This window comes from Coccidioides immitis (assembly GCF_000149335.2).
Source record: "Coccidioides immitis RS genomic scaffold supercont3.5, whole genome shotgun sequence".
Classification (NCBI taxonomy): Eukaryota; Fungi; Ascomycota; class Eurotiomycetes; order Onygenales; family Onygenaceae; genus Coccidioides; species Coccidioides immitis.
In genome coordinates this window covers 2,278,657-2,302,941 of record NW_004504307.1, presented here as the reverse complement: position 1 = coordinate 2,302,941, position 24,285 = coordinate 2,278,657, and the positions used below count along the sequence as shown (strand labels likewise).

Below are 24,285 nucleotides of genomic sequence, written 5' to 3'. Positions count from 1 at the left end.
AGTTGCTGAAATGTGAAAGTACATGAGGGAGGCAATCGTGTCATGCCAATGAAGCTCGCCCCTACCCCGACTACTACTACTTAGGAGGACGTCCTATTGATGTGAAATTTGCCTTTCTGTGTGCCTGTAGGTTTTCAAAAGGCTCTGAAGTGCATATTATAACCTTTTGTCAAATTCCTATAGCTTGCTGTGGTTTGTTTGGCTCCATCATTGTGTCTTCCACAGTGCTACTGACTTGAAGTTTCCACCATAACACAACTTTGCTGAACATACAGCCACAGACAACCAGAAATGATTCTGAGATTTTCAACTCACAGAATGCTGCTGATCCAAATCCTGTCAATAAGGCAGCAATTGCTGATGGTGGCATCTGTGGTCTGATTTACACAATTCACAGAGCAAGGGTCAGATCAGGTACATCTGAAGATCAACTCCTGTTAAAAGAATAGCATGGATGGCTGTGCTCCAGATTTCAATTCCTTTCAATCCCAAATGAACTAACATCCAGGATCTCCCCAAACCACTAAGCGATGAGCTCTACGCATGCCCACAAATTTCCGAATAACACACCCAACTATCGTACGCGTTGTACCTCTGCGGAAAACCAACATAACAAGCTGGCTTCGACACCACTTTACCCCCATTTGGGTAACATTGGGCTACGACATGCCCATCCGCATTGGGTATGTATCCCTCCCACCGAATCCGGTTATCACCACCAGCACCCTTAGGACGGTACCAGAAGTCTATCTCTGCAACACCACATACTTTTTCCAGTTTGACCTTCCATTCGCCGTTGCTGGCCTTTCCAACGAATCCAGTCTCACTGCGCCGGTCACCATCGCAATAGCACTTCCTCTCGAAGTAGTTGGATGGGCAGGTGAAGTACCTGACAGGAACGTTCGGTCCGTCGCTGACCATTAGATGGAAGTCGGCAGTGGCACAGCAGGCCAGGACAGCTGCAATAACTATGTTTTGAATGAGTGAGGCGCGCATGGTTGCTCGTGGCGAGGACTTGATTGATGATAAATAGGTGGAGGGATTTAGTTGGGACTGCATCGGTGATCAGCTATTCCTGTGCATTTCTTGGACGCAGCTTATGTAGATGTTTCGCGGTCAGACTTACACCGCGGAATAATGGGGAGGCTAGATTCGCCGCTGAGGCGATCTGGTTCGGGGTAGAAAAGCGAGAAAGAAGAGGAGGGAAGCTGCTGCAAGATGGTGGTTTAAGGAGTCCATGGTCGGCCGACGACCGTTGATCGATCGTCTGTTCAGCCTTCTCCAGCTTCCTGGGATTGGCCTCCCCAGTCGTCTAGCGCGCGCATTGCCACGTCAGGATCAAAAGTTCCGCCCGAAAAGAGGAGATGGCCGGTCTGCATGGCCTGTACGGAGTACTACGGACTAAAATACGAGCCTGTGCATTCCCGTGCATCCCCCATACGGAGTACTCCGTAGCGGAGTAGTCATCCAGAACACTTGGCGCCAAATGACGTCAGGTCACCTGATCTTGTGTTGTGGTCGCGTTCTGCTGCCTGGAGACAAAACATCCTGGGGCGTGGAGGTCGGTTTTGGAGGTCAGGCTGAGGGCATTCTCGGCTTATTTATATGGAAGGAGGCTTATATTTTGGAGTATGTCCAAGGAAGAAAGTGGTTAGTGGAGCTAGCGATTCACTCTGTAACTGCCATATCTGGCAATGGACCGATTGAACAACGTTGGGGGAGAGACTGAGAGGGAGCTCGATGAGAAGTTCGCTGATGAGATACCATTGCCTGTAGACAACGGCTAATTTGTGTATTAGATATCCCAACCGTCCCCGCAATAAACACTCGACATTACCTTTCCATGACCTTTTCCTTACGCTTTTCAATCCTCTAAATGGAAACAAGAAGAGACCAACAGGACCTGCCGCCGCTCGCAAGAAGTTGGGACCACATGGAGGACAACAGACCCTTTCCCCGCAGGAATTACGGCGAGATATTATTCAACGTTTCATTTCACGATGGAGAAAGGAAGTAGGGAACGATATCTATCCTGCGTTTCGATTGATCATACCTGAGAAAGATCGAGATCGTGCGATGTATGGCTTGAAAGAGAAGACAATTGGAAAACTGCTGGTTAAAATTATGAAAATTGATAAAAACTCCGAAGATGGATTTAACCTTTTGAACTGGAAGCTTCCAGGCCAAAGCATGGCGAGTCGAATGGCTGGCGATTTTGCTGGTCGCTGCTACGAAGTGATATCAAAGCGACCTATAAGAACGGATGTTGGCAACATGACCATCCAGGAGGTCAATGACAAACTGGATGTTCTAGCTGCTACCAGTAAGGAAGATGAGCAGATACCTGTTCTTGAAGAGTTCTACAGAAACATGAACCCTGAAGAACTGATGTGGCTCATAAGAATCATTTTGCGTCAAATGAAAGTTGGAGCCACTGAGCGGACGTTCTTCGAGATATGGCATCCAGATGCAGAGAGCCTGTTTAGCATATCCAGCAGCCTTCGCCGAGTTTGTTGGGAATTATATGACCCGAATGTCCGCCTGGAGGCCGATGAAGCACGGGTGACGCTCATGCAATGCTTTCAACCTCAATTGGCGCAGTTTCAAATGCATTCATTTCCAAAGATGATCGAGAGGATGCGGCTCTCCCCCGACGATCCAACGTTCTGGATCGAAGAGAAGCTAGATGGTGAGCGAATCCAGCTTCATATGATGTCCGACGACTCCATTCCTGGAGGTAAAAGATTTGGATTCTGGTCACGTAAAGCAAAGGATTATACATATTTGTATGGGAACGGATTCTACGATGAGAATGGAGCATTGACGCGACATCTTAAAGATGCTTTTGCAGATGGTGTTGATAACATTATTCTCGATGGAGAAATGATTACCTGGGACCCAGAACAAGACGCACCATTGCCCTTTGGCACGCTCAAAACAGCAGCTTTATCAGAGCAGAGGAACCCATTCTCGGCTACTGGCCAAAGGCCCTTATTTCGGATTTTCGATATCTTGTACCTCAATGATAAAGCCTTAACCAGATACACATTACGGGATAGAAGACGAGCCCTTGAAGCCAGTATCAAACCAGTCCATCGTCGTTTGGAAGTTCATACCTACGAAATCGGTAATTCTGCTGCAGATATTGAGCCTCAGCTCCGGAAGGTGGTGGCAGAGGCATCTGAAGGGCTTGTTCTTAAGAATCCAAATTCACCTTATCGTCTGAATGACCGCCACGACGATTGGATGAAAGTGAAACCTGAATATATGACGGAGTTTGGTGAATCCCTTGATTGCGTTGTGATCGGTGGATACTATGGCTCAGGTAAACGGGGCGGTGGATTAGCAAGTTTTCTGTGTGGACTGAGGGTTGACGAAGCCCAAGTTCGACAGGGGGCTAGCCCGATGAAATGCTACTCATTTCTTAAAGTTGGAGGAGGATTCACGGCTCCAGACTATGCGAATATTCGCCACCATACCGACGGCAAATGGAAAGATTGGAATCCCAAGAAGCCGCCAACTGAGTTTATTGAATTGGCTGGTGGTGATGCACAGTACGAACGCCCTGACGTATGGATTCGACCCGATGAGTCTGTTGTTCTGTGTGTCAAAGCAGCCTCTGTGACTCCTAGTGACCAGTTTCGATTGGGGTTGACAGTTCGCTTTCCGCGATTCAAGCGGTTACGAATGGATAAGGATTGGAAAAGCGCCCTGTCCATTCAAGAATTCATGGACTTAAAGGCGAATGCAGAAAGAGAGCAGAAAGAAAAGGAATTCAAGATCGATAACTCCCGAAGAAAACGGGCGAAGAGGGCTGTCAAGAAACCGCTTACAATTGCTGGATACGATGAAAGCAAAAGGGCCGGTTTTACAGGTCCATCAGGGCATGTTTTTGAAGGAATGAATTTTTGTGAGTACCTATCGCATTTTACAACGCATGACTCATCCTAATCAGCCCTCGCAGTCGTTATTACGGATTCAGTTGAGCCGGAGAAGAAGTCCAAACTTGAGCTGGAACAATTGATCAAAGCAAATGGCGGGAAAATATATCAAACCCATACGGCAGCACCGAATACTCTTTGTATTGCAGAGAGAAGTATGTTCCCGCAGCCCAGAAGACTTACGAAGACGATGCTGACAAAGGCTGTAGGAACTGTTAAGGTTGCATCTGTGCAAAAAGTAGCAAAAGAAAGTATCATTCGTCCGTCTTGGCTGTTTGACTGCATTAAGCAGAATGAAGTCGACAAAGGGCTACCGGATTTGTTGATCCCCTTCGAACCGAGGTTTGTCTATGACTGTTGTGGACTTCGCACAGCTTCCTAACTTGTATCTCTCTGCAGACATATGTATTTTACGGTGAAAAGCCAAGAAGAAGAGATAGCCCGACATGTGGACGAATATTCAGATAGCTACGCGCGAGATATTACCCCAAATGAGCTAAGCAAGGTAAAGCAGCAATTTTCAGGAGCAATAGTAGAATCTAACATTTTAACAGCTTCTTGTTTCGATGCCCCTAATCCCTAATCTCCCACCACCCCACATTTCAAAAACGGAAACCCAGATACAAGAACGAGAAAGCACCTTCCAGGAGCTGCGAGGCTGGCTATTCAAAAATCAAGTGCTACATTTTGTCAAACGTCGATCGGATTCCATGCTGTCGCTCCCTCTACGTCTTGCGTCTAATCTTGCTCGATTCGCGGGTGCTTCGGTGGCAAATGAACTGGAGGACAAAAGCATCACCCATGTCGTCATTGACACGGACAGTCAACCGGCTGATGTTTCTGCTTTGCGCTCTGCGATATCGAAGCGTGTAGCTGCTGGGAGAAGAATTCCGCATCTTGTGACTATTGCCTGGATCCAAGACAGCTGGAAGGCAGAATCATTGCTAGATGAAGAGCGTACGTGTTCCCCTCGTTCTGTGCAGCCAGGCATTTTGTTTCGCTCCTTTTTTTTTTTTTTTTTTTTCCCTTTTTATTTGGCCATATAATTGATCTGTTATATGCCCCTTCTCGGTTTAACATGTCATTGCATACATAGGGTTCGCTCCGACCGCCTAGTTATGGTTGGTCAACTCCGTCAACTGGTTTTCTACGATTGGTAGTTGGATAGGGTGGTCGTATCATCCGACTACTTGTTCGTGTTGTCAAATGGAGCTTGCTTGGACAATAGAGATCTCTATTAACAGGGCTATACGTATTATAAGGATAATAATTAAAGGACAAAGGGGGCTTCGATCTAAAACAGGTGATTGCGGGAGATATATATATATATAAAACTATACTTCAATAAGCTACTCCATGGTGTTTTTGGACACTATTTCCGGGGTGGGAAGTTGACATTCTCTTTCTTTCTAAAATCCACTATCAACTGGAAGACATTGGTTTGCTTAACTACAGCAAGTGTCTCTGGTGGCCAATGGCGCTCTCTTCCGGTTCGGTGGCATAGTGGCTGAATACTTTTAATAGTCTGTACTCCGTAAGCAGGACATCGATTCTTGATGACAGAACCCCAAAAATGGTTTAGTGCGCTCGTGACATAGGCGCGGCTAGACACGGTTCCAACCTTGGTGTTTGCGGATAATCAATTTTCCGTCGCCGTAGTAGATGAGGTAGGTAACTTAGGTAACTAGCTACAGCGGGCGCGAGCAGCTGGGAATGCAGCTTTGGCCGAAATAATCTCCGTCCAGTTGACAGTCATGCGGTGGTTTCAAGAAGCGCGATATTAGCACGCATCAACTTGATTTATGGCACCCCTACTGACCAGCTGAAATGGCCGAGCCTAAACGACGTTTCAAGCTGATCCTTTTGACCCGCCCTTGATGATGTCTCGATGATGCAGCCTTGCGGTCACTTCGTTCTCCTTGTTCGCATCATCCGTTTCGCAAACCATGAATGCACATTCCCGCCAGGGTCTTTCTTACCCTATCCGAAACCTGAGCGACCGGCACCTTCACGATGATACTGTTGCTCGATGGATGCCATATCTGTCAGCGATAGCATACGCTTTCGTATCCTCTGTCTTCGTCTACTCCTTACTTGTATATCTTAATATTTTACCGTCGTTTAACTTATCCAGACTAGCTTGGAAACTCATAGTTATGCTTTCTCCGGGTCCTATTGTCTTCGCCCTCGATAAAAATCCGAACGAAGGAGGTGTTTCGAAGGATAACAACCTAGCGCGTGATATCCCAATGAAGGAACAGGCGTTGCGGAGAATTTTGCGCTTGGATAGAACATCTTTCTTGTCTGGGCCGTCTGGGTATCCGAAAACAGGGTCGATCCATTTACGTACAACGCGCCTAGCTCCTGCAGGACTAGGAAACTTCAATAATTCATGCTACCAGAACAGCATTATTCAGGGATTAGCGTCGCTTCGTCAGCTTGATTATTTTTTAAAAAACAACCTTCAAACCCTTGGGCACGTACAACAAATGTCCACGCATGTATCTCTGAAAGAAACAATAGCGCAGCTTAATACCCTTTCAAATGCCGGGCGCAAGCTATGGCTTCCCAACGAACTCAAATCGATGAGTAGCTGGCAACAGCAAGACGCTCAAGAATACTATTCGAAGCTGGTGGAGCAGATTGATAAAGAAATAAGCGAGGCGTCAAAATCTCTGGTTACCGACGATGGCTTTAAGCTCAGCCTAACGGCGCTTCAAAGAAACCCTTGTTCTTCTCCCGATGAAAACCGCGTCTGTGAAATATTAAAACGAATCGGATTTGTGGACTTGGTCGGTCCTTTCGATAACCCTCTAGAAGGGCTCATGGCGCAGCGCGTCGGGTGCATGACGTGTGGCTATTGTGAAGGGCTTTCTCTAATCCCATTCACCTGTCTCACGGTTCCACTTGCCCAACATATTGAGTACGATGTAAGAGACTGTTTAGATGACTATACCGCGCTAGAGCCAATTGAGGGGGTAGAATGCATTAAATGCACGGTTCTACGCGTCAAAGCGGGTCTGCTCGAATTCCTCGACAAGTTAAGGTCTAATGATTGGTCACAACTTGAGCCAAGTGATAAAGCGCAGAAGGAGGCTCTGAGCCAAATGACAGAATCCAGGTTAAATGCAGTCCAGGATGTCCTGCAAAATGAAGATTTCTCGGAGAAGGCTCTCTCAGAACATTGCCGCCTCAACCCGAGGAATCGTGTCTCTTCGACAAAGTCGAGGCAATCGGTCATTGCAAGGGCACCAAAATCGCTCGCTATTCATATCAATCGCAGTGTGTTCGACGAGTTAACCGGGGTTCTCAGAAAGAATTACGCCAAAGTTATCTTCCCAGACATTCTAGACCTAGACGAATGGTGCTTAGGCAGTAAGCAAATCGGTACAACGGATGATACTTTAACTGAAAACTGGGAAGCGGATCCAACGAAATCCATGCTCTCTTCCCCTAGCGCAGCATTTCAGTCTCTAAACAGAAAGTACGAGCTGCGTGCTGTCATTACCCATTATGGACGGCATGATGATGGGCACTACATTTGTTATAGGAAATTTTCGACCGAGTTGCCTACAGATTTAGTCTTAGCCGACAATAGGCAGAGCAAGATGGAAGGGGGAGAAGAGCAGTGGTTTGAACTGAGCGATGCGGACGTTACCTCGGTCAGCAAAAACATTGTCATGGAACAAGGAGGCGCGTTCATGCTTTTCTACGAACTAATTGGTAATGCCTCAGAAAAGCCTATTGACGTTCCTTCTGATCCCTCTTCCCAAAATTTCACCGAAAGCTCCTGCGAAAGCCCAGTTGACGGGCCAGATTGAGAGCAGACCGGTTTTGCTCAACAATTGAAACGGCCCAGACTGCCTTTAGCATCTTCGCGTCAACCCATATAGTTGCTTGGATGCTTCACAGCACCTCATCTAGTGGCTCAATGGCATTGTCTACCCCGTCTCTCCTTCGAACCCGGCTTGTACGTCTGTCCGTGGCTATTGGACTCTCAGGAATCCTCAGTCCATTTTCTCCTAGCCATTATCTTCCTTGCAACGCCTTCGTACGCCATATTGAGCATGAGAGCTGTTACTCGATTGTCGCCCTAACAATCGTTCCCACCAGCACCATTTTCCTTAATGGATAATGCGCAAGGTGCCTCTGTAGCTGCAATGTTTAGCGATATAGATAGAGTTTTTAGAAAGCTCACTGCTTCTTCTCACGATTGTTCTCTTCAAGAATCACCGCAATATGCAACTGGATAGGCAATATGGACATCGGTCCTCGTTGGACCGTCAGGTAGAAGCTAGTAGGAGGTTAGAAAAAGGACGTGTGAGTCAGCCCGGCTTGCTCGTTGACTTCTACATCAATGATTAAAGGAAGTTTTTTTCTGTCGCAATTCATCGAGCTGCTGTGACTCCATCAGCTTGATGCAAGAGTTATCAAAACAAACAGTCATATGTATATAAACAAGTCGATGACGTATTGTATTGGGGATATTATGGCGGACGAGGTATAAGGTGCCGTAAGCTTACTTTACAACTCTTGTTTACTCTTTGGACACTGCTGGATTTGTTAGGAAGTACCGCAACCTTAAGTTAACTCCCGTGTCAACCGCACATGGCCATGGCCGCGAAACCCAGCGAGAACTTGGAAGCAAGGTTCGGCAGAGCACGCAGTCATTCAAGCTAAACCACTTTCTCCGTACCAGAAAGAAGGAAAGCATGCATGTGGGAATCGAGTCATGTAGCTATCGCCAATCCTCTATGAGTAAACAGTGATGTGAATGTGACGGATTGAATCGATCCACGGCAGCTTAATGGGTTCGCTGTCAATCGAAATAAGCTTTCTACCTTGACGGAACCTTAACCTTAATCTAAAGCTAATATCAACTTCTGAGTCCCCAATTGCCAAGGAGTCCTCAAGATTGACACCGAGAAACTATTCTCAGACCATGCACTGGGGTATGGAAGAGCCCTATTTGAGAGATGTTGCAGGCCAAATACACAATAGATATCATTTAGAGGTGCTGTATGTTGTCAATCAAAATGTTATTTTCTTTTTCCCCAAAGCAAGGGGCAAGGGCATGGAAACACGTGAGGAGTTGTGACCATCTCCCAGCCATCAGCAAACAGGGTTTCTGGAACCACAAAGCCAAACAACAAAAGTTACAGTATTAATGTTTACTGAATCTATCAATGCTTTTAGGAGCCTACTACAGTCATAAATGCCTTCGGAGTCATAGCCAGTACTGCTTAACAGTGGAACGCCTTTGAGTTGGGATCCGTTCTCAATTGAAGACTATGCATTTCCCTCATTTTGAATTGGTGACGAGCATTCGTACCATGGCATAGCGCTGATTGCTCTGTTGTTTAGGAAAATAACTTCCTAATTGAGATCTCTGACTTCTGCCGCTATGTTTACTTCTAGCTAGAGCTTCTTAAGTTCTGTGCGATGAGCGTTTAATCCAGAGATATTCTATATGAGATAGGCCTTCGGCTGAAGGAAGAAAAGAATCGGAAAAGCAATACTTGCCCGTGTGTCCCCAGTATGCGTTTTTTTAATCGATAAACGGCCCGTAGGTGAGTAACAAGTTTATCGCTTCCCTGCTAGCTGCACCGCCGGCGGTGTGCAATGGCCGTCTCATGAGTTGAGCGAAGAGATCCATGGAAGCGGAGCCCATAACAATCTCTCTGAAAGTTACTCCCAGTTAACTCCCCCGTAGTCGACATGTCGGTTCCATGGCAAAGTTTTGACTCCAAATCTAGAGGACTCATATTCCTGTTCAAGATGGGCCGTTTTGATGTGATGCGATACTTCTGGCGAAATGAAAAGACTCATAGCCATCCATATTGCTCATTGAGAGTCAGAACTTTTTATATGACTCGAGTTCGAAAAAATATAAATAGCCCGCTTGGTCGGCATTTCGAATCTTTCCTCCCTCGCTCTGTTCTGAGTCCCAAAAAGAAAAGAAAAACATTCAGTGCATATCATCCATTCTCAAGGAATAGTTGGTTAATACCTCTTGCACATATCTTTCATCCTCGGCAAGCCTCCTCTTTACGATGCAGAACACTCAGTCCGACTTTTTGCCAGAGAGTTTCACTGGATTGCTGGAGAACGACATCAACGCCAACATCACTGCTCTGGACATGCCATCGGCTCCTGATGGCTACTACTCAGTCAGCCAATTTCCTAACGGCCCTGGCTCATTCATGTCTGACACTCAAATGGATCCATCGATCTCGAGAATGCCATGGTATGTATAAACCGCCCAAGTTATGGAGAATGACCCCGTTCTCCTAAGCAGACTTTGTTTATCAACCCAATAACTAACGGAGATTGCAGTGGAGGGGAAATGGGCGCAGCTCAACTTACCCTCAATCACCAAAATCCCGCAATGAATTCACAAATGGAGAATCCTCATGAGGACCTGGACACTTTTCTTGACTTGCCCGCGATTCCCGACTTGCCTTGGTCCGACAACTTCCTCTTCGACGACAATTCGGGTTCGGCTCCCGCAACTCAAATAGAGGGAAGAGAGGAAAATCCTGAAAGTCCTAGCGAGGGCCAAAGTGCGCCTTCGAGCCCACCCTGCGAATCCAGCGGGCCGAGCCAGCCAGTCCCAAAGCGCTCCTTGCCGAAAGACGACGAGGATGCAAAAGCTCACGAGCGTCGGATCAAGAACCGACATTCGGCGAAGAAGACTCGAGAGAAAAAGAAAGATGAACTCGCAGCAATGACTGCTAAAATGGCGAGAATGGAACAGAAACTTCGACGCCATGAATTCTTCCACAAATCGATCCATTCAGTGTGCGATGCATATGGTGGAAGTTGCCCGGGCAATTGCCAGCTATCTCAATGCATCAAGCAACTTTTCGCCCGTGAGGGAATTAAAAATCTTCAGCATTTGGTACGTGAACTAGAGAACAACCAATAAAAAGAATAAAAAATGGGAAGAAGGGGGCGAAGGTGGTGGTTGTACTGTGCTGTTACTAAAGAAGAATGTTGTCTGTCAGCTTGTGGATGTCTAGACTGTCTTGAGCTTGCTTGCTCTTTTCTTTGGAACATGTTGAAAAGATTTTGTTCTTGTTTCCCTATATTCTTATCAGTGTATTTGTATCCTGTCTATTTTTCTTTTCCTTTTTCTGTTCTCTCATACACCAAAAAAAAAAAAATAAAAAAAAAATAAAGAGACCAGGAGTAGGAGGGAGGGATTTAATTTTCCTAATAATGCTGTGCATGCAGAAGCAAGTTCAAGTCTGTATCATAGATTGCTTCTATTCTGTATTATTAGCCACATTTTGCAATGAAATGTTTAATTATGCTTCAACTCATGCAACACAGCAGAATGCAATAATCAAAGGAGGAAATGGACTTAGCGCTGTGAAAGTTACCATGCAAAAGCTACGAGACTCTCAGAGGATAAACTCCATACTCTACGGTGTACACGGAAACTTGACAGGCCTTGTCACCTTGCTAGATATGGAGTGTAAGAGTCCCCATAGTTGAATACCCTCGACTATGACTATAGCTACCTCACTATGAGATCGCTCTTCTCTGGGCCACTGCAATAGTCCACAGCATATCGGGTTCTTGTACTCCGTAGGTAAAACTAGAAACACGACGTTGCAGGACAAAAGGTCGGCTGGTATGACCGCCGGGTTTTGTCTGCAGCTTAGTTAATCCATCAATGCAGGGGCTCCTATTGGCTGATACGCCGACATCGTCTCGTTTCGTTGCCGCCCCATGTCTGGTTGCCTCGTGGGGTCGATCGCCCCAAGATTCACCGCGGATCAACGAGCGAAGGGTTGAGACTCGCGCAGCGCTGATTTGATTCAAGACAATTCCAGCCTCCTCCCGAGCCCTATTGCGCTTCCTGCCATCCCGTTATTGAAATTGTGACGGCTTCTCGGGTCGTGCGCAGATTTCGTCCCATCGTCGTCCTAATCATCTCGACTTCCAACGGCCGGGAACAACCCTGTCCTGACGCTCCGTGCGGATCGTTCATGGCTGGCGTCTTCCTTCTTGGTCGTGGCTAGGCTTTGCAAACTCATCGATTCGTTTGCTGCTAGCTGGAAAGTGCGCGCTCATAGAGTCTCCCGAGACCAATACGAATACTCGAGATTACCTCGTTAGACCTCCAGCCATCGTTCATGCTGTGTTCACCCTCGTCGAGCGGCTTCCTCTCCGGCCAAGACGACCCTTACGACATATTTTACGCCGATACTACGTGTTGAAACGGAATGCGTCAGCCCACCAAGTGGGAATGACCCATCGGCCGATATACTGGTCAAGGCTCCGCATCGAAGATTTTTTAAACCGAGTGCAATTCTTACAATAATGGCTGATAGTGAGGCCGCGGCAGATGTTGAGCGGACGGCGGTGGCTAAACAAAGGGTTCGTCAATCCGGGAAACAGAGATCGAAACTCAAAAATCAAGACAAGACACCTGCAGCTAAGAGAAGATGCGTCTCAACTGCATGCATTGCGTGCAGGAAACGGAAGTCAAAGGTATGCTTGCTGCAAATCCATTTAGACTATACATGCGCTAATAGAAATTACCTGCAAGTGCGATGGAAACACTCCTAGCTGCGCTGCGTGTTCCTCCGTTTACCATACGCCATGTAAGCACACCAATTTGTTTGTCTTTCCTGTGGCTAAGATATGATTGGTAGGCATATACGATCCAAACTCGGATCATAGACGCAAAGGTGTTTATAAGCAAGACATTGATAACTTGAAGAACCGGAACACAACACTTCAAACTTTGGTCGAAGCAATCCTCAACTACGATGAAGATGATGTTTTGGACCTCGTGCGCCAGATGCGGTCCAGCGATGACCTGGAGGCAGTGGCGGAATCTATCCTAACACGGCAATCTAAGAAGGATGGTTCAAAATCGGAACTCCCTTCTCGGAGCGATGAGGACATTGCTGCCTTTGGCGTACCGCAGTTTGAGTCCGAATTGGCTGGAAGGATAAGCGAGCTCAAGCTCGATGGCACGGTGAAGTACGTTGGCGGGACTTCGAACTTGATATTTCTACCTGCCAGTTCCGATTCCGATGACTCGGATCCGTGCCTACCCGGCTTAAGTAGTGCTGAGCCTCTGGATGACTCGATTAGATGCTGGACTACGGTCACAAAAAGCAAGGAATTGATTCGTCACCTGCTCACGATGTACTTTACATGGCACTATCCCTACTTCACGACTTTGTCAAAGAGGTTGTTTTATCGCGATTTTGTACGAGGCCGACCAAGTGAATACTGCTCTGCTCTACTCGTCAATGCCATGCTTGCTCTTGGCTGCCACTTCAGCTCCTGGCCTGCCACTCGCGAAGATCCCAATGATTCTGCAACCGCTGGAGATCACTTTTTCCGTGAGGCGAAGAGGTTGATCCTGGAACACGATGAGCATGAGAAGGCTAGACTCTGCAACGTGCAGGCTTTTGCAATAATGTCAGTCCGAGAGGCTGGCTGCGGCAGGGAGGGCTCTGGTTGGGTGTATAGCGGCATGAGTTTTCGTATGGCTTATGATTTGGGGCTAAATGTGGACGCGACGGGCATTGGTTCTAATCGGTTAAACGACCAAGATATAGACGCACGTCGCATCACCTTTTGGGGGTGTTATTTGTTTGATAAGTTAGTAGATTCACCGCTTAACTTGGATTGTTGTCTAACACATTTGCAGGTGCTGGTCAAACTATCTAGGTCGACAGCCACAGCTATCCGGCGCGCAAATTACAGTCCCCAAAGTTGATGTTTTTCCTGATGAAGATTCAGAGATGTGGTCACCTTACACAGATGTTGGAGTTTCGCAAGAGCATGTGCAACCTGCTCGGACAAGGGCGGTTGCACTGCAAATTTCCAAACTCTGTGAAATTAGCAGTGATTTATTGTCAAGCTTTTATAATCCTATCCCTGTGAACAGACATATGGGAAAGCAAGAAGAGCTCAGACGACTAAGTCAGCTACACACCAGACTTGAAGCATGGAGAAAAGATCTGCCGAAAGAGATGGAACCAAAGGATGGGCAATTGCCCCAAGTTTTACTTATGCAGTAAGCCAAAACTTAAAAGTGCTAACAACCGAACTATTAGTCGCTTGCTAACCCATATTAGCATGTTTTTCCAATTACTTTTTATCCATCTCTACAGACCGTTCCTCAAGTATACCAAAGCAACATCTCCCCTCCCGCAGCACGTTTCTCCAAGGAAACTCTGCACACAAAGTGCTTCCATGATTTCGAAGCTGCTTCGAATCTATAAACGAAGTTACAATTTGCGCCAAATATGCAATGTCGCTGTATATATTGTCCATTCGGCATGTACGATCCATCTTCTTAACCTTCCCGATAAGGCGTCACGGAGAGATATTGTATACGGTCTCAAAAACCTGGAGGAAATGGCAGAGAGCTGGCTATGTGCCCGCAGGACTCTTCGGATTCTAGATTTATCTGCACAGAAGTGGCATATCGCTCTCCCCGCTGAAGCCACTGCCATCCTAGAGCGGTCTCACGCGAAATTTGGCTCTTGGGCTTCCTGGGATCAAGTGCACTCTTCATCCACTTCTGATGAGTCAACTAAAATGCCCAGCCAGGAGGCCCCATCGATCCCTTCAACCCGTGGATCAAGTCCTGATGAAAATTTGAAATCTGTTCAAGCTCATCCTCAACCAGCAGGAACTCCGTTGCAAGTGATGCCTCAGTTCGCCCAGGCTTTCCGTCCCGTTTCCCAGAAGTCGGCAATACATCCATCGCAATCCGTTAAAGACTTTCAATGTAACCCATCACTCCCAGAACCGCCTCCAAAGCCTTCCTGTTATACAGATGTGGATATTCAGCCAAAGTTGGAGGATTCTGGATCTCCGCCAATTTTAACAGTGACTGATACTTCCTCCACAAGTTTGGAAGCACCTCAAATCCCAGCCTTTGCCGAGATTGACAATCTTGTGGAGGAGAGTCAGGATTGGTGGTTCAAAGACCAGAACGCTTTAGCCCTTGGGCTAGACAACTGGGACTGGGGTAGCCCAGATGGAGCCTGTGGAGATATTGACGTCGAACGGACGATGCCGCCAACAAGCACGCCGACACCATCTTTTGGAGAGAGTCCTCACTTGATACCTGGTCAGGTTACCGGAGTGATCAGCCCCAATATAGGAGTGCATAATGCTCCCCATGCCTACAGCGGTGGCTATTATGTCCCTGAGTCCACACCTGACAGCATCAATGTTACACAGCCTTTTACAGGGCCGCCATCTGAACCTGGGATTCACACCCCCAACCAAATGTACTATTAACAATACCATCGCAATCAGTCGATTGTGGCTCATGACTTATGAATTGTCATCTCATTGTAATCTGGTGCGGGATTTTTTTTTTTGTTGATTTTTGATATTCTGTTCATTTGTGATTCTATAGATGGTTCTATGTGAGAAGCCTTGCTTGCAGAAAGCATTTGCCTCACATACCCTCAACATTTCTCCTTTTGGCTCTATCTTTTGGGAATTGGGGGGGTTGTACATCAAATTGGCACTGGTATGTTTTCTTTTCGCCCTCTTTTTTTTTTTTTTTTTTTTTTTTTTAAAAAAAAAAAAATTTCGGGCTAAACAGGATTTATGGATATCTTCTTTCTTTATGTGCAAACTTTCTCTGTGGAAAGTTCGGCTTTTGGATTCCGCTTTGGGAACCTGATATCGATTCTTGGATGTACATAGTTGATTTAGAGTGTATATATTTTAATAATTTTCTTGTATTTCAGCTGCTTTGGGCAATTTAAATCAGGACATTTTGCCTCCCAGGTTTATAAACATATACATTGCATGTGGTGAAGGAAATAAGCCAAAAGCAAGCATGGAACAGGGCGTTGGTATCACTGTTGATTGGTTTCTTGTTAGCATCTAGCAGCAAACACTCAAGAAACATTGAAAGAGTGGAACCCACCAAAAAGTAATCTGCAACGGGTTTCTTTGCTGGCATTCCTCTGGTATCCTGAGGTGCAGCATCGAATACTCTGTATCTCCTCCCTGGTCCGACGATACTTCGCCTCTCACCACGTCCACCTCGGATGCCGCCCAGACTCCGACCATAGTCACCATTACTTCTCGAGATGGTGCCTCCACCACTCGCATCCTCACCTAATTCTAATATCGCGGCAACATTGCCACACCTGTAGCAGTAATTTGGTGCTGACCAAACTGTCACAATACCACCATCGAACATCTCCTTGAAGCCTTCCATGACGAGTTGATGTGCGCGAGCAATCAAAGAGAGATCGTTCTTATAGCTAAAATGCTTCACGATGTCTGCACCGAAGAGGAAGCCTGCACCTCTGGGACTTAAACCCCACCCTTCTATCTCATCAGGGTCAGACCAGAGTAAATCGCACATGGCACCTTCGTGGGGCACTTCTTGCTTTCGATCGATGAGACGGATCTTATCCACGCTGTCGACAAGCGGTGAAAGCCCACCGTGAACGCAAAGAACAGCGCCCGAACTGCTTGACAGACTCCCTATGCTGTCAGAGGTCGCGCCTGTCCCCGCAGGCCCCGTTCTGGACGGCGTGTTGGTGGGAGCTGAGGATATGTCTCTGGGTGGTGAAACGTCCCGGATATCGTTCGCCAATTCCTGCGATCCACGGTCCCTCCGTCGATAGGCTGCGTATGTGACTTCGCCTTTCGAATTTAACACTTCAATCTCGAGTATCCCGTCCTCGCTGGTCGAAGACCCGGTGATGGAATGTGAAGTGCCCAAGGAATCGTGGACCATCGACGTTGATGGCCCCGTTGGTTCCAGTTCTGAACTGGCGCCCAGGACCAAAGCGCCCAAAGCTAAATAGTCAAATACCTCGCAACAATAACGCCAAACATTCGCATTACCATATTTTCGAATACATTCATCGTAGAACCCATAAACTGTCGTGATCTGTCTTGATTCATGATTACCCCGGATCAACGTGATCCTATCTGGATATCGCACTTTCAAACACAATAGCAAGAGGAAGGACTCGAGGGAGTAGAAACCGCGATCAACGAAGTCACCCATAAAGAGGTAGTTGGTATCAGGGACATCACCACCGACGCGAAACAGTTCCATCAAATCATGAAATTGGCCATGGATATCTCCACAAATCGTGACCGGAGCATCGACCGTGACGACGTTGCCCTCTTCGATGAGTAGCTCGCGGGCTTTGTAGCAGAGTTCGCGGACTTGGGGCTCGGGGATGGGGCGGCATTTGCGCAGTTGCGCGATGGCTCTGTGGTAAAGGGAGAACGGTAGTCAGCACTGTGTCGCAGCATCAATCAAAAGAACTTGCACGTACTTGTCAAGGTCACTCATTTTGTAGGGAGTGTGTTCGATGCTTACAATCAGCTCATGCGGCGCGCTCCTGGGCTGCTTCGGCACAAGCGAGTGAGGGTTTGTCTATGTTTGCAGGAGTTCTGGCTTCTTCATTTTTAAGAAACAGAAAAAAAAGAATAGTGAAGGACTGACGCTAGACTAGGATGGAGACATCGCTTGTCAGGAACAAGATACCTATGACGGTAAGTCGAGCTGCGAAGCTTCGATGGCGATAAGGACTTCACAGCCGATTTCTGGAGCGCCAAGCCATTGACGCGCTCCAACTCTGAACCCCAACCACTTTAAACTCTGCAGATCGCAGAAATCAGCACCGCTCATCCATGAAATCCGCAAGCATATTTCTTGCATTCCTTTATTCTGTAACCCCCCTTCCCCCCAAACAGCTCTTAGAAAGCAAGTTGTCCTTTAACAATGCTACTTGCTGCACTGATTTTGGGATCACGGGTCGGATAACAAAGTACAACCCTGATATGGCCGGTGGGAGCGTTGTTACTTCTCTTATCCTTCCAACGTCTTTGCATTAGCCTCGTCGTATCACTCAGAAAAATGGCTCTGTCGAATATTCCCGCAATGGAAGAAGGAGAGCTAAAATATCTGGTTTCCGGTGAATTTTAATGATAACCCAGAGAGCAAGGAATTCTCAAGGACTCCTAGTTGCTCATATGCCCTTAAAACCTCAATACTTTGGCAATGTCTACTGATATGTCCTAGATCGCAGGCACAGTGACACAAGCGGTAAAGAGCTAGTGAAAACCTCCTTCAAATTGAAAGGTCGGCGACCTGAGCTACACGGAGGACAGAAAAAGCGCCTTGAACTTGAGTACTACGACAAAGAACAGGTGGAGTCGGGCGTGGAGAAACGACTCGTGTTAAAATAGAAAATAGAAGAAAACGATGTCGAACTCGGCAGAAAACTTGCAGAGTTCCAGCAAATTTGAACCAAGATGGTGGTTTTTCGCCGTGAACTGAACACAAGGTCAGCTGTATTTCTAACTCCGTCATCGATGAAAATCGGTGGTTGTTAAAATGGCAAAAATGACCCAGAAATCGATGGACGAGTGATCCGCCTACGATGACCTTTTGATAGGCATCAGCAGCCTCTTTTTATGTTCCTAGTCATCAAATAGAAGAAACGACAAGCTTGCCCGTTGTGAGGAGATGATTCTTGTCATTCTCAAAAGCAAACACTCAAACAAGAATGCCCCATATTCCCCTAAGGGAGCTCTGGCGGTTGTGAATCGGAATTCAAGAGGACCCATGGGTATCAGTGCAACCACCAAATGTGTACATTTCTAGCTCCGAGCTATAGAGTAATTCTTTAGGTGCCTGGGCCCGCGATATAGCCTCCTCATATTGATCTCGCGGCATAAGCCGGAAGTGGTTGTGCTCGGGGGACGAATGGTGATACAAGTGGTAGATTGGAGTGCGTGAGAAGCCAAGGCCCTGCTTCTCCTTGGGGTTCTGGTCCATGCTGACTAGGAGTGTTTTATTGCATCACCAATTTACGTAGTCCGCCGAAGAACTTGATGTATTTATTGCACGAGGCACTACGGAGTACTTCGTAAACAGCTTTAGGTTGTCTGCAGAGTACTGCATACAGAGTAAGTGGATCAGGCGTTAGTGTTCTTCGCCCGGCTTGTTATCCGCTGCGAATAACTTCTGTGCGGAGTTGGCTTGGGCCCCCTGCTGAAAGGTTTGCTGTTGGCAGTCTCACTCCTTGTCAATGCGTATACTCAATGTTTTTGCGGGACGACGAAGTTGGCAATGGTGAAGTCACGTGACAATATGTTTTGCACACACCCCGATTGGCCAATTCTTTTCTGAGTTGAAGCCCGAGATCCATTCCAAAGTGCGCAAGAAATAAAAATCATCGGGATTCACTCAATTGCCCCCATGTGCAGGTCACAATGAGACAAGTTGTGTAGGTGCGTTCGAAATTTTCGGGGCTTAATTAGAGAGAGGTTGCAACTTGGCTGATATCCTTCTTTTCAGGAATAAAGCCACCGGGGACCGTTGACTGAAGTACGCAATGCGGGAGTTGATGAAAACGTACACCTAAAATACCTGTCCCAATGCCCCCGCATCTCCATCCGCGGTCGCGTTCGACCACATCGCTCTTTACAGCGACGCTCCTAGCCTCGTTCCTAATTGTCGGAATGCCGCATCTTTTCCCGTGTCCCGCGCCCCGACATACGTTAGCGGACTCCGAAATGATAACGATGCCGGACGGTCAACAGAGAATACGAAGGCGTAGAAGAAAAGAAACAGGAAAAGTACCAGAAGCACCGGGAGAATTGCTTTCCGAGCAGGCCCATGAATTGGAGGACGCTGCAGCAGAATTCCGACATATGGACGCGGAGGCAAGAAGGCTCACGAAGATGGGTAGAGAGTGCCCGGTCCCGAAGCCCAAGGGTATCGTTGGCCAAATTCTCGGCCTAGATGCACGAAGGGAAAGTGGCGGCGGAGCCGATTTTAGAAAATTAGATGCTCCGCCCAGAGGAAACGACGGATGACCAAGGCCCATTGATGCGAAGGCCGTCGACTTTTAACGGCCATCCTATGTACATTATCAATTTCCCAGTTTATACGCGGCATGAGATTGGAGTTATTGCAATATCATATTTGGGGCGTGTAACCCGACTGATCTTGGGAAGGACGTTGCACGTTTATAGTCGGATTCTTTTTATACGCTGATTTAGGACGGCACAATGTTGGACAAGGAAGATGATATCTGGTGGTTGAGCCTGTATCATCTATTGCTATCGTGGCTAGAGAGCCCCGATATATGTACTTTATAGATGCGGTTACGGCGTAGCAATCTGTGTGAACAAGGGACTAAACCACTCCATATTCCAGGACGATCCGTTCAGAAACCATACAAGGACAGCTTTCAATTACATTCTGATGATGAAATAGTCTTTCAAAGATCAGATGAAAAGTGCAGCCACTGCCAAATTATTGTATATCGGGTAACTAAGACAGAAATTATTTATCTCCACTGGTCGGTAGAGCCGGAGACAAGGGCTGCAAGGGCAGGATCGCGAACACCCATCTTTTAAGGAATTGATGGTTGCGCTAGCATCTTTAAAGGCCAACAACAATACAAAAACTAAAAATAAACAAAGCCTTATCAGCCAGATTTATCAGAATGAATGTTTAATAAATTGCCATTCTTGATACGCTTAACTAGGCGGCGTTGTCTTGACGAGCGGATTCCACCCGAATATCCTCCTGGCCGTCCGACCCTCCGGCATCAAGATGGAGCTTTGCAGGCTCTGTATTGACCTCTGCACGAACCCAAAGCATTCGAAATGGATCTGCCCATTACTTCTGCTAGCAGAAAGTGTTCTATGTTCCCTTATTGTTTGGAAAATACCGTGTAGGTCTAATCCCCCCTGTCATGGCCTACGATTACCGCAGCTCACCTGGTAATGTTTGTGACCAGACACGGAGATCGACTGGTCCACTTATATGCAACAAGTTTCGATATTTCTCTCCGGTGAACGTGATTATACGCTTATCAAAGGTTCTACGGGACCCCTCGTCTACCCTGCGGGACATGTCTACGCGTTCTCCCTTCTATATTCCGTGACAGATGAAGGACGGGACATCGCGTTTGCCCAAATTATATTCGCCGGGCTATATATTGTTGCGCTGGCTCTTGTCATGGCAACTTACTGGTCGGCCGGTGCTCCGCCGTACATATATCCACTTCTTGTGTTGTCAAAGCGCCTGCATAGTATCTTTATGCTCAGGATGTTTAATGACGGGATTGCGACGCTGCTCCTTTGGGCGACAATATACATGCTCCAGAAGCGTCGATGGTCCACTGCCGTTATGCTGTGGTCAGCAGGAGTCAGTGTTAAAATGACTCTCCTCCTAGTTGCTCCTGCGCTTGCGGTAATTCTTACTTTAGCCGTCGGGTTTCCCAGTGCATTAGGCTTAGGGATACTATCTTTGCTTGTACAGGTGCGTCAACACAAAATATCCTACTTATTCTCTGAACTAATAGATATGTATAGCTTCTCATTGCAATTCCTTTTTTGCAGAAGAGCCCTGTCGGATACTTTGCAAGAGCCTTTGAGTTCACAAGGCAGTTTCTTTTCAAATGGACCGTCAACTGGCGATTTGTTGGCGAGGAAATATTCCTTTCTAGGTCATTTTCATTGACGCTATTGGTTGTGCATCTATCTCTTTTAGCTCTTTTTCTTGGATTCTCCTGGTTACACCCATCACGGAAGTCTTTGACACAGATTGCCAGAGATATACTGCAAGGGAAAAATACACGATACACCCTCACAACCAACTTCATTACCAAAACTATGTTGACTTCGCTGGTTATAGGTTTCCTGTGCGCAAGAAGCCTGCACTACCAGTTCTTTTCGTACCTGGCATGGGCTTCGCCATTGTTGCTCTGGGAATCAGGCCTTCGACCACTTTATATTTTCGCGTTATGTCTAATACAGGAATATGCTTGGAACGTATATCCAAGCACATCCTTGAGTTCAATGGCGGTTGTGATGGCCCTTGCATCTCAAGTCTTGGCTCCCGCTTTAAACTAAGACAAAAATGCCAAATGAGAAGCTTTCTTGTTCGCAAGGGGGGCAGAAGGGAGGGCGGGCGGACGGATCGTACTCGAGATCGATCAATCCTACATAGAAGCTTGCTTATCCTCAGGGAATTCGATAAGTTTTCATCTTGCACTATCCGCCTGTCACTCTTCATCCGAGGCGTCCGATGGCGGCATTTTGCCCACATTGGAGTCTTCGTCATCGCTATCCGGTATGGGTTGTCTCACAAACTCTTTCGGCCTGCTAAAAGGATTAACATATGGCAGGTTGGCGGGGAAACATCGAAGCGCACTAACCAAAAATCCGCTTTGCGCCATGCCTTTTCGTCTCTCACAATGTTTACTATTTGCCCGGAGAGTTTGTTATCCCTCTCTTCAAGTGCATTCGTATCAACGACGACAAAGGATCCCCGTTTCATCCAAATAGTTGAGCGAAACCGAGCGGGCAACTCCACCAACATCGACTCCCTGGACGGCAGTTCCACGGAATAAAGGTTATTTCCGGTCGCGCGGATAACTCTGGCGATTCGATGGCCTTCTGGCAGAGCAGCTGGTGGTATGAGAGTCTCTTCAGCTGTAGCCAGCAGCCTCCTTCTTGGTGGCGCCATGATCCTGCTCGTGATGAAGCTGAAAGTTTGATAACAGCCAACAAGACTGGTTGTTTTGTGGGTTTGGATATCTTCTCGTGCCAAGACTAAACCTTCCCCGTGGATCGATTGATGGATCTTTTGGTTGGTTGAATGGAGCCGAGCTTGCCGCATTTGGCCTAGTGCAGATCGGTTCTACTTCTACGAGCAAACATCGGAAATGTTTCGTGCTTCAACGCCTGTTTTCCTCGCTACAACTTCATGCTTCAGCCATCTTACGAGGTATGAAGGGAATCGGCTCCAATCCTTGATATGCGAGATCTTGCATTTGCTCTACCAGGTATCAAAATCGAAGTACACGACTCAGACCACAAAAATGTAAAGTTCAAAAATCGCCGAGATTCCTTGGAGTGTGGAAAAGCATTGGGCCATAATTGAATCGCGAGCATCTCGCGGTTGATCGATAATCAGCAAGTATCGCTGTGGTTGTTGCCTCCATCATGGCAAGCCGCTCCGCAGAATTTGATAATCTTGATTTCGCCGTTCGGTCCACCAATGCATTGGAAAAGAGTATTCTGGACGTGCCGTGGGTCGGTCGGCATCTTCGCTTCGTGCAACGCTTGAGTGATTTGGGCATAATAGTTTCCTAATGCCGAAGTTAGGACAGAGATCCAGGAGTAGTATGGAAGAACATGTGTCAGTCCTCTCAACTTACCTTTCCTCAAGAGGACGTAGCCGCAGTACTGGAGACCGGTCTGGCAATTGTCCGCAGCGACAAGAGAAGCCATGGCGCCCACAACGGCGAGGGCAATTGAAGTAAATTTGACCATGGTGTCTAGTTGAGGGTTTGGCTTTCGCGACAAGAGGCTCGGGGAGTGGTTTAAACTGAGAGATTGATTTTGCTTGATTGTTGAACAAGACATACATTTGAGCGGGAGAGTGACGGGTTTATATAGACTTGGATTCTCATGTTTTCACACATGTGGATCCTTTGATTATTCTAATTGCAATAGAAAAGGCAAGCACCATAGCGAAATGGATGAGAAAGTCTGCATGGTCTGTAGTCTGCAAGCTGCTTACCAATAGTAGTGTATAACAATGTGTTGGTTCTGCTTGCTCCGTTTCCAATGCAACATGAACTTGCAACTGCTCAATAGGAGGTCAGAAGTTGAGCAACTTCATGCATTTTGAAGGATTGTGGATAAGTCGAGATGTAGATGTTTGTGTTGGTTTTCTTGTCATGTTGCTGTTGTTCCTGGGAAGAAAGTTCATGAATTTGCAATGTGGTGCATTAGTTAGTTATCTTCCCGTTTCGGACTCCGTCAACGCAAACAAGCAATCCGTACAGAGTAGTTGCAATTATATGAAGTTTCATCTTTCATTTTTTTCATTTTTCATTTTTTTCAATTTTTCAATTATTTATATATATATATATATATATACATTCATATACTGATCCTAAGCTTGATTTGGCATTTCAAGTCGGATCGCTAAAGTTGCTGATGGGATCAGGCTAGAAGATGGATCGGTGCGGATGGAGTCCCAATTTACACGCTTTCCAAGGCACAAGAAGACGAATATATCGACATATGGAGTCCTTTGCTGCAAGATAGGCCGTGGAGACCTGACAAGCCCGTCTTCAGGGGGAAATATTGGTGCAGATCATCAGGCCATATTCAGAACAAGGGATTCCACCATCGGGAGGTTATACCCTGGCTATTCCGGGTCAAAGAGGGGCTGATTTTACGAGCTGTTCGAAGTCTGCCAAAATTAGCCGGCGATTCCAGGTGGCCTGCCACGGTTGAGCATCCCTGACATGCTGCAGGATAATTCTTCGCTTTG

The 24,285-nt window shown here is 46.9% G+C and overlaps 11 protein-coding genes across 11 annotated transcripts; 7 read left to right on the top strand and 4 right to left on the bottom strand.

Moving 5' to 3' along the window:
• Positions 1-411: 411 nt before the first annotated feature.
• CIMG_12311 (increased rDNA silencing protein 4) lies at positions 412-1,383 on the bottom strand. Its single transcript, XM_012358335.1, has 2 exons — positions 1,127-1,383; positions 412-1,053 (listed from the first exon to the last, which is right to left on the bottom strand). The coding sequence occupies exon 2, from the start codon at positions 994-996 to the stop codon at positions 538-540; it is 459 nt and encodes a 152-aa protein (XP_012213758.1). The 5' UTR covers positions 997-1,053; positions 1,127-1,383; the 3' UTR covers positions 412-537.
• A 186-nt stretch (positions 1,384-1,569) lies between these two features.
• Positions 1,570-5,465, top strand: CIMG_09216 (DNA ligase 4). The gene is made up of 7 exons (XM_001239594.2): positions 1,570-1,747; positions 1,800-3,910; positions 3,965-4,096; positions 4,151-4,283; positions 4,341-4,446; positions 4,496-4,898; positions 5,038-5,465. Exons 1-7 carry the CDS (start codon positions 1,695-1,697, stop codon positions 5,055-5,057), a joined length of 2,958 nt encoding a protein of 985 aa, XP_001239595.1. The 5' UTR covers positions 1,570-1,694; the 3' UTR covers positions 5,058-5,465.
• A 422-nt stretch (positions 5,466-5,887) lies between these two features.
• Positions 5,888-7,762, top strand: CIMG_09215 (ubiquitin C-terminal hydrolase; the record flags this gene model as incomplete). Its single annotated transcript, XM_001239593.1, has 1 exon — positions 5,888-7,762. One exon carries the CDS (start codon positions 5,888-5,890, stop codon positions 7,760-7,762), a length of 1,875 nt encoding a protein of 624 aa, XP_001239594.1.
• A 2,232-nt stretch (positions 7,763-9,994) lies between these two features.
• Positions 9,995-10,869, top strand: CIMG_09214 (uncharacterized protein; the record flags this gene model as incomplete). The annotated part of the gene is made up of 2 exons (XM_001239592.2): positions 9,995-10,188; positions 10,278-10,869. The coding sequence occupies 2 exons, from the start codon at positions 9,995-9,997 to the stop codon at positions 10,867-10,869; spliced, it is 786 nt and encodes a 261-aa protein (XP_001239593.2).
• Positions 10,870-11,746: 877 nt separating this feature from the next.
• CIMG_09213 (nitrogen assimilation transcription factor nirA) lies at positions 11,747-15,287 on the top strand. Its single transcript, XM_001239591.2, has 5 exons — positions 11,747-12,443; positions 12,502-12,556; positions 12,608-13,571; positions 13,621-13,989; positions 14,051-15,287. The coding sequence occupies exons 1-5, from the start codon at positions 12,273-12,275 to the stop codon at positions 15,225-15,227; spliced, it is 2,736 nt and encodes a 911-aa protein (XP_001239592.2). The 5' UTR covers positions 11,747-12,272; the 3' UTR covers positions 15,228-15,287.
• Positions 15,288-15,662: 375 nt separating this feature from the next.
• On the bottom strand, positions 15,663-17,452 carry CIMG_09212 (serine/threonine-protein phosphatase 4 catalytic subunit B). Its single transcript, XM_001239590.2, has 2 exons — positions 17,249-17,452; positions 15,663-17,182 (listed from the first exon to the last, which is right to left on the bottom strand). The coding sequence occupies exons 1-2, from the start codon at positions 17,263-17,265 to the stop codon at positions 15,703-15,705; spliced, it is 1,497 nt and encodes a 498-aa protein (XP_001239591.2). The 5' UTR covers positions 17,266-17,452; the 3' UTR covers positions 15,663-15,702.
• A 186-nt stretch (positions 17,453-17,638) lies between these two features.
• Positions 17,639-18,528, top strand: CIMG_12310 (uncharacterized protein). Its single transcript, XM_012358334.1, has 2 exons — positions 17,639-17,890; positions 17,998-18,528. Exons 1-2 carry the CDS (start codon positions 17,833-17,835, stop codon positions 18,162-18,164), a joined length of 225 nt encoding a protein of 74 aa, XP_012213757.1. The 5' UTR covers positions 17,639-17,832; the 3' UTR covers positions 18,165-18,528.
• Positions 18,529-19,123: 595 nt separating this feature from the next.
• CIMG_09211 (uncharacterized protein) lies at positions 19,124-20,141 on the top strand. Its single transcript, XM_001239589.2, has 2 exons — positions 19,124-19,211; positions 19,279-20,141. The coding sequence occupies exon 2, from the start codon at positions 19,359-19,361 to the stop codon at positions 19,797-19,799; it is 441 nt and encodes a 146-aa protein (XP_001239590.2). The 5' UTR covers positions 19,124-19,211; positions 19,279-19,358; the 3' UTR covers positions 19,800-20,141.
• Positions 20,142-20,304: 163 nt separating this feature from the next.
• CIMG_09210 (dolichyl-P-Man:Man(5)GlcNAc(2)-PP-dolichyl mannosyltransferase) lies at positions 20,305-22,266 on the top strand. The gene is made up of 4 exons (XM_001239588.2): positions 20,305-20,665; positions 20,732-21,255; positions 21,309-22,068; positions 22,124-22,266. The coding sequence occupies exons 1-3, from the start codon at positions 20,545-20,547 to the stop codon at positions 21,846-21,848; spliced, it is 1,185 nt and encodes a 394-aa protein (XP_001239589.2). The 5' UTR covers positions 20,305-20,544; the 3' UTR covers positions 21,849-22,068; positions 22,124-22,266.
• CIMG_09209 (eukaryotic translation initiation factor 1) lies at positions 21,495-22,617 on the bottom strand (the record flags this gene model as incomplete). The annotated part of the gene is made up of 2 exons (XM_001239587.2): positions 21,495-22,097; positions 22,154-22,617. The coding sequence occupies 2 exons, from the start codon at positions 22,615-22,617 to the stop codon at positions 22,001-22,003; spliced, it is 561 nt and encodes a 186-aa protein (XP_001239588.2). The 3' UTR covers positions 21,495-22,000.
• A 125-nt stretch (positions 22,618-22,742) lies between these two features.
• CIMG_09208 (uncharacterized protein) lies at positions 22,743-23,345 on the bottom strand. The gene is made up of 2 exons (XM_001239586.2): positions 23,159-23,345; positions 22,743-23,089 (listed from the first exon to the last, which is right to left on the bottom strand). Exons 1-2 carry the CDS (start codon positions 23,271-23,273, stop codon positions 22,911-22,913), a joined length of 294 nt encoding a protein of 97 aa, XP_001239587.1. The 5' UTR covers positions 23,274-23,345; the 3' UTR covers positions 22,743-22,910.
• Between the last annotated feature and the right edge of the window lie 940 nt (positions 23,346-24,285).

What these genes read in the sequence shown, in the direction of transcription:
- CIMG_09213 (XM_001239591.2), top strand. Translation starts at nt 12,273, where the DNA reads ATGGCTGATAGTGAGGCCGCGGCAGATGTTGAGCGGACGGCGGTGGCT. An exon ending in GGGTGTTATTTGTTTGATAA is followed by an intron (nt 13,572 to 13,620) that starts GTTAGTAGATTC and finishes ACACATTTGCAG; the next exon opens with GTGCTGGTCAAACTATCTAG. An exon ending in CCCCAAGTTTTACTTATGCA is followed by an intron (nt 13,990 to 14,050) that starts GTAAGCCAAAAC and finishes AACCCATATTAG; the next exon opens with CATGTTTTTCCAATTACTTT.
- CIMG_09208 (XM_001239586.2), bottom strand. Translation starts at nt 23,273, where the DNA reads ATGGTCAAATTTACTTCAATTGCCCTCGCCGTTGTGGGCGCCATGGCT. An exon ending in CTACGTCCTCTTGAGGAAAG is followed by an intron (nt 23,090 to 23,158) that starts GTAAGTTGAGAG and finishes CTTCGGCATTAG; the next exon opens with GAAACTATTATGCCCAAATC.
- CIMG_09211 (XM_001239589.2), top strand. Translation starts at nt 19,359, where the DNA reads ATGCCCCCGCATCTCCATCCGCGGTCGCGTTCGACCACATCGCTCTTT.
- CIMG_09210 (XM_001239588.2), top strand. Translation starts at nt 20,545, where the DNA reads ATGGAGCTTTGCAGGCTCTGTATTGACCTCTGCACGAACCCAAAGCAT. An exon ending in TATTGTTTGGAAAATACCGT is followed by an intron (nt 20,666 to 20,731) that starts GTAGGTCTAATC and finishes GTTTGTGACCAG; the next exon opens with ACACGGAGATCGACTGGTCC. An exon ending in TACTATCTTTGCTTGTACAG is followed by an intron (nt 21,256 to 21,308) that starts GTGCGTCAACAC and finishes AGATATGTATAG; the next exon opens with CTTCTCATTGCAATTCCTTT.
- CIMG_12311 (XM_012358335.1), bottom strand. Translation starts at nt 996, where the DNA reads ATGCGCGCCTCACTCATTCAAAACATAGTTATTGCAGCTGTCCTGGCC.
- CIMG_12310 (XM_012358334.1), top strand. Translation starts at nt 17,833, where the DNA reads ATGGCTCTGTCGAATATTCCCGCAATGGAAGAAGGAGAGCTAAAATAT. An exon ending in GCTAAAATATCTGGTTTCCG is followed by an intron (nt 17,891 to 17,997) that starts GTGAATTTTAAT and finishes GATATGTCCTAG; the next exon opens with ATCGCAGGCACAGTGACACA.
- CIMG_09216 (XM_001239594.2), top strand. Translation starts at nt 1,695, where the DNA reads ATGGACCGATTGAACAACGTTGGGGGAGAGACTGAGAGGGAGCTCGAT. An exon ending in TCTTTGTATTGCAGAGAGAA is followed by an intron (nt 4,097 to 4,150) that starts GTATGTTCCCGC and finishes CAAAGGCTGTAG; the next exon opens with GAACTGTTAAGGTTGCATCT. An exon ending in ATCATTGCTAGATGAAGAGC is followed by an intron (nt 4,899 to 5,037) that starts GTACGTGTTCCC and finishes TTGCATACATAG; the next exon opens with GGTTCGCTCCGACCGCCTAG.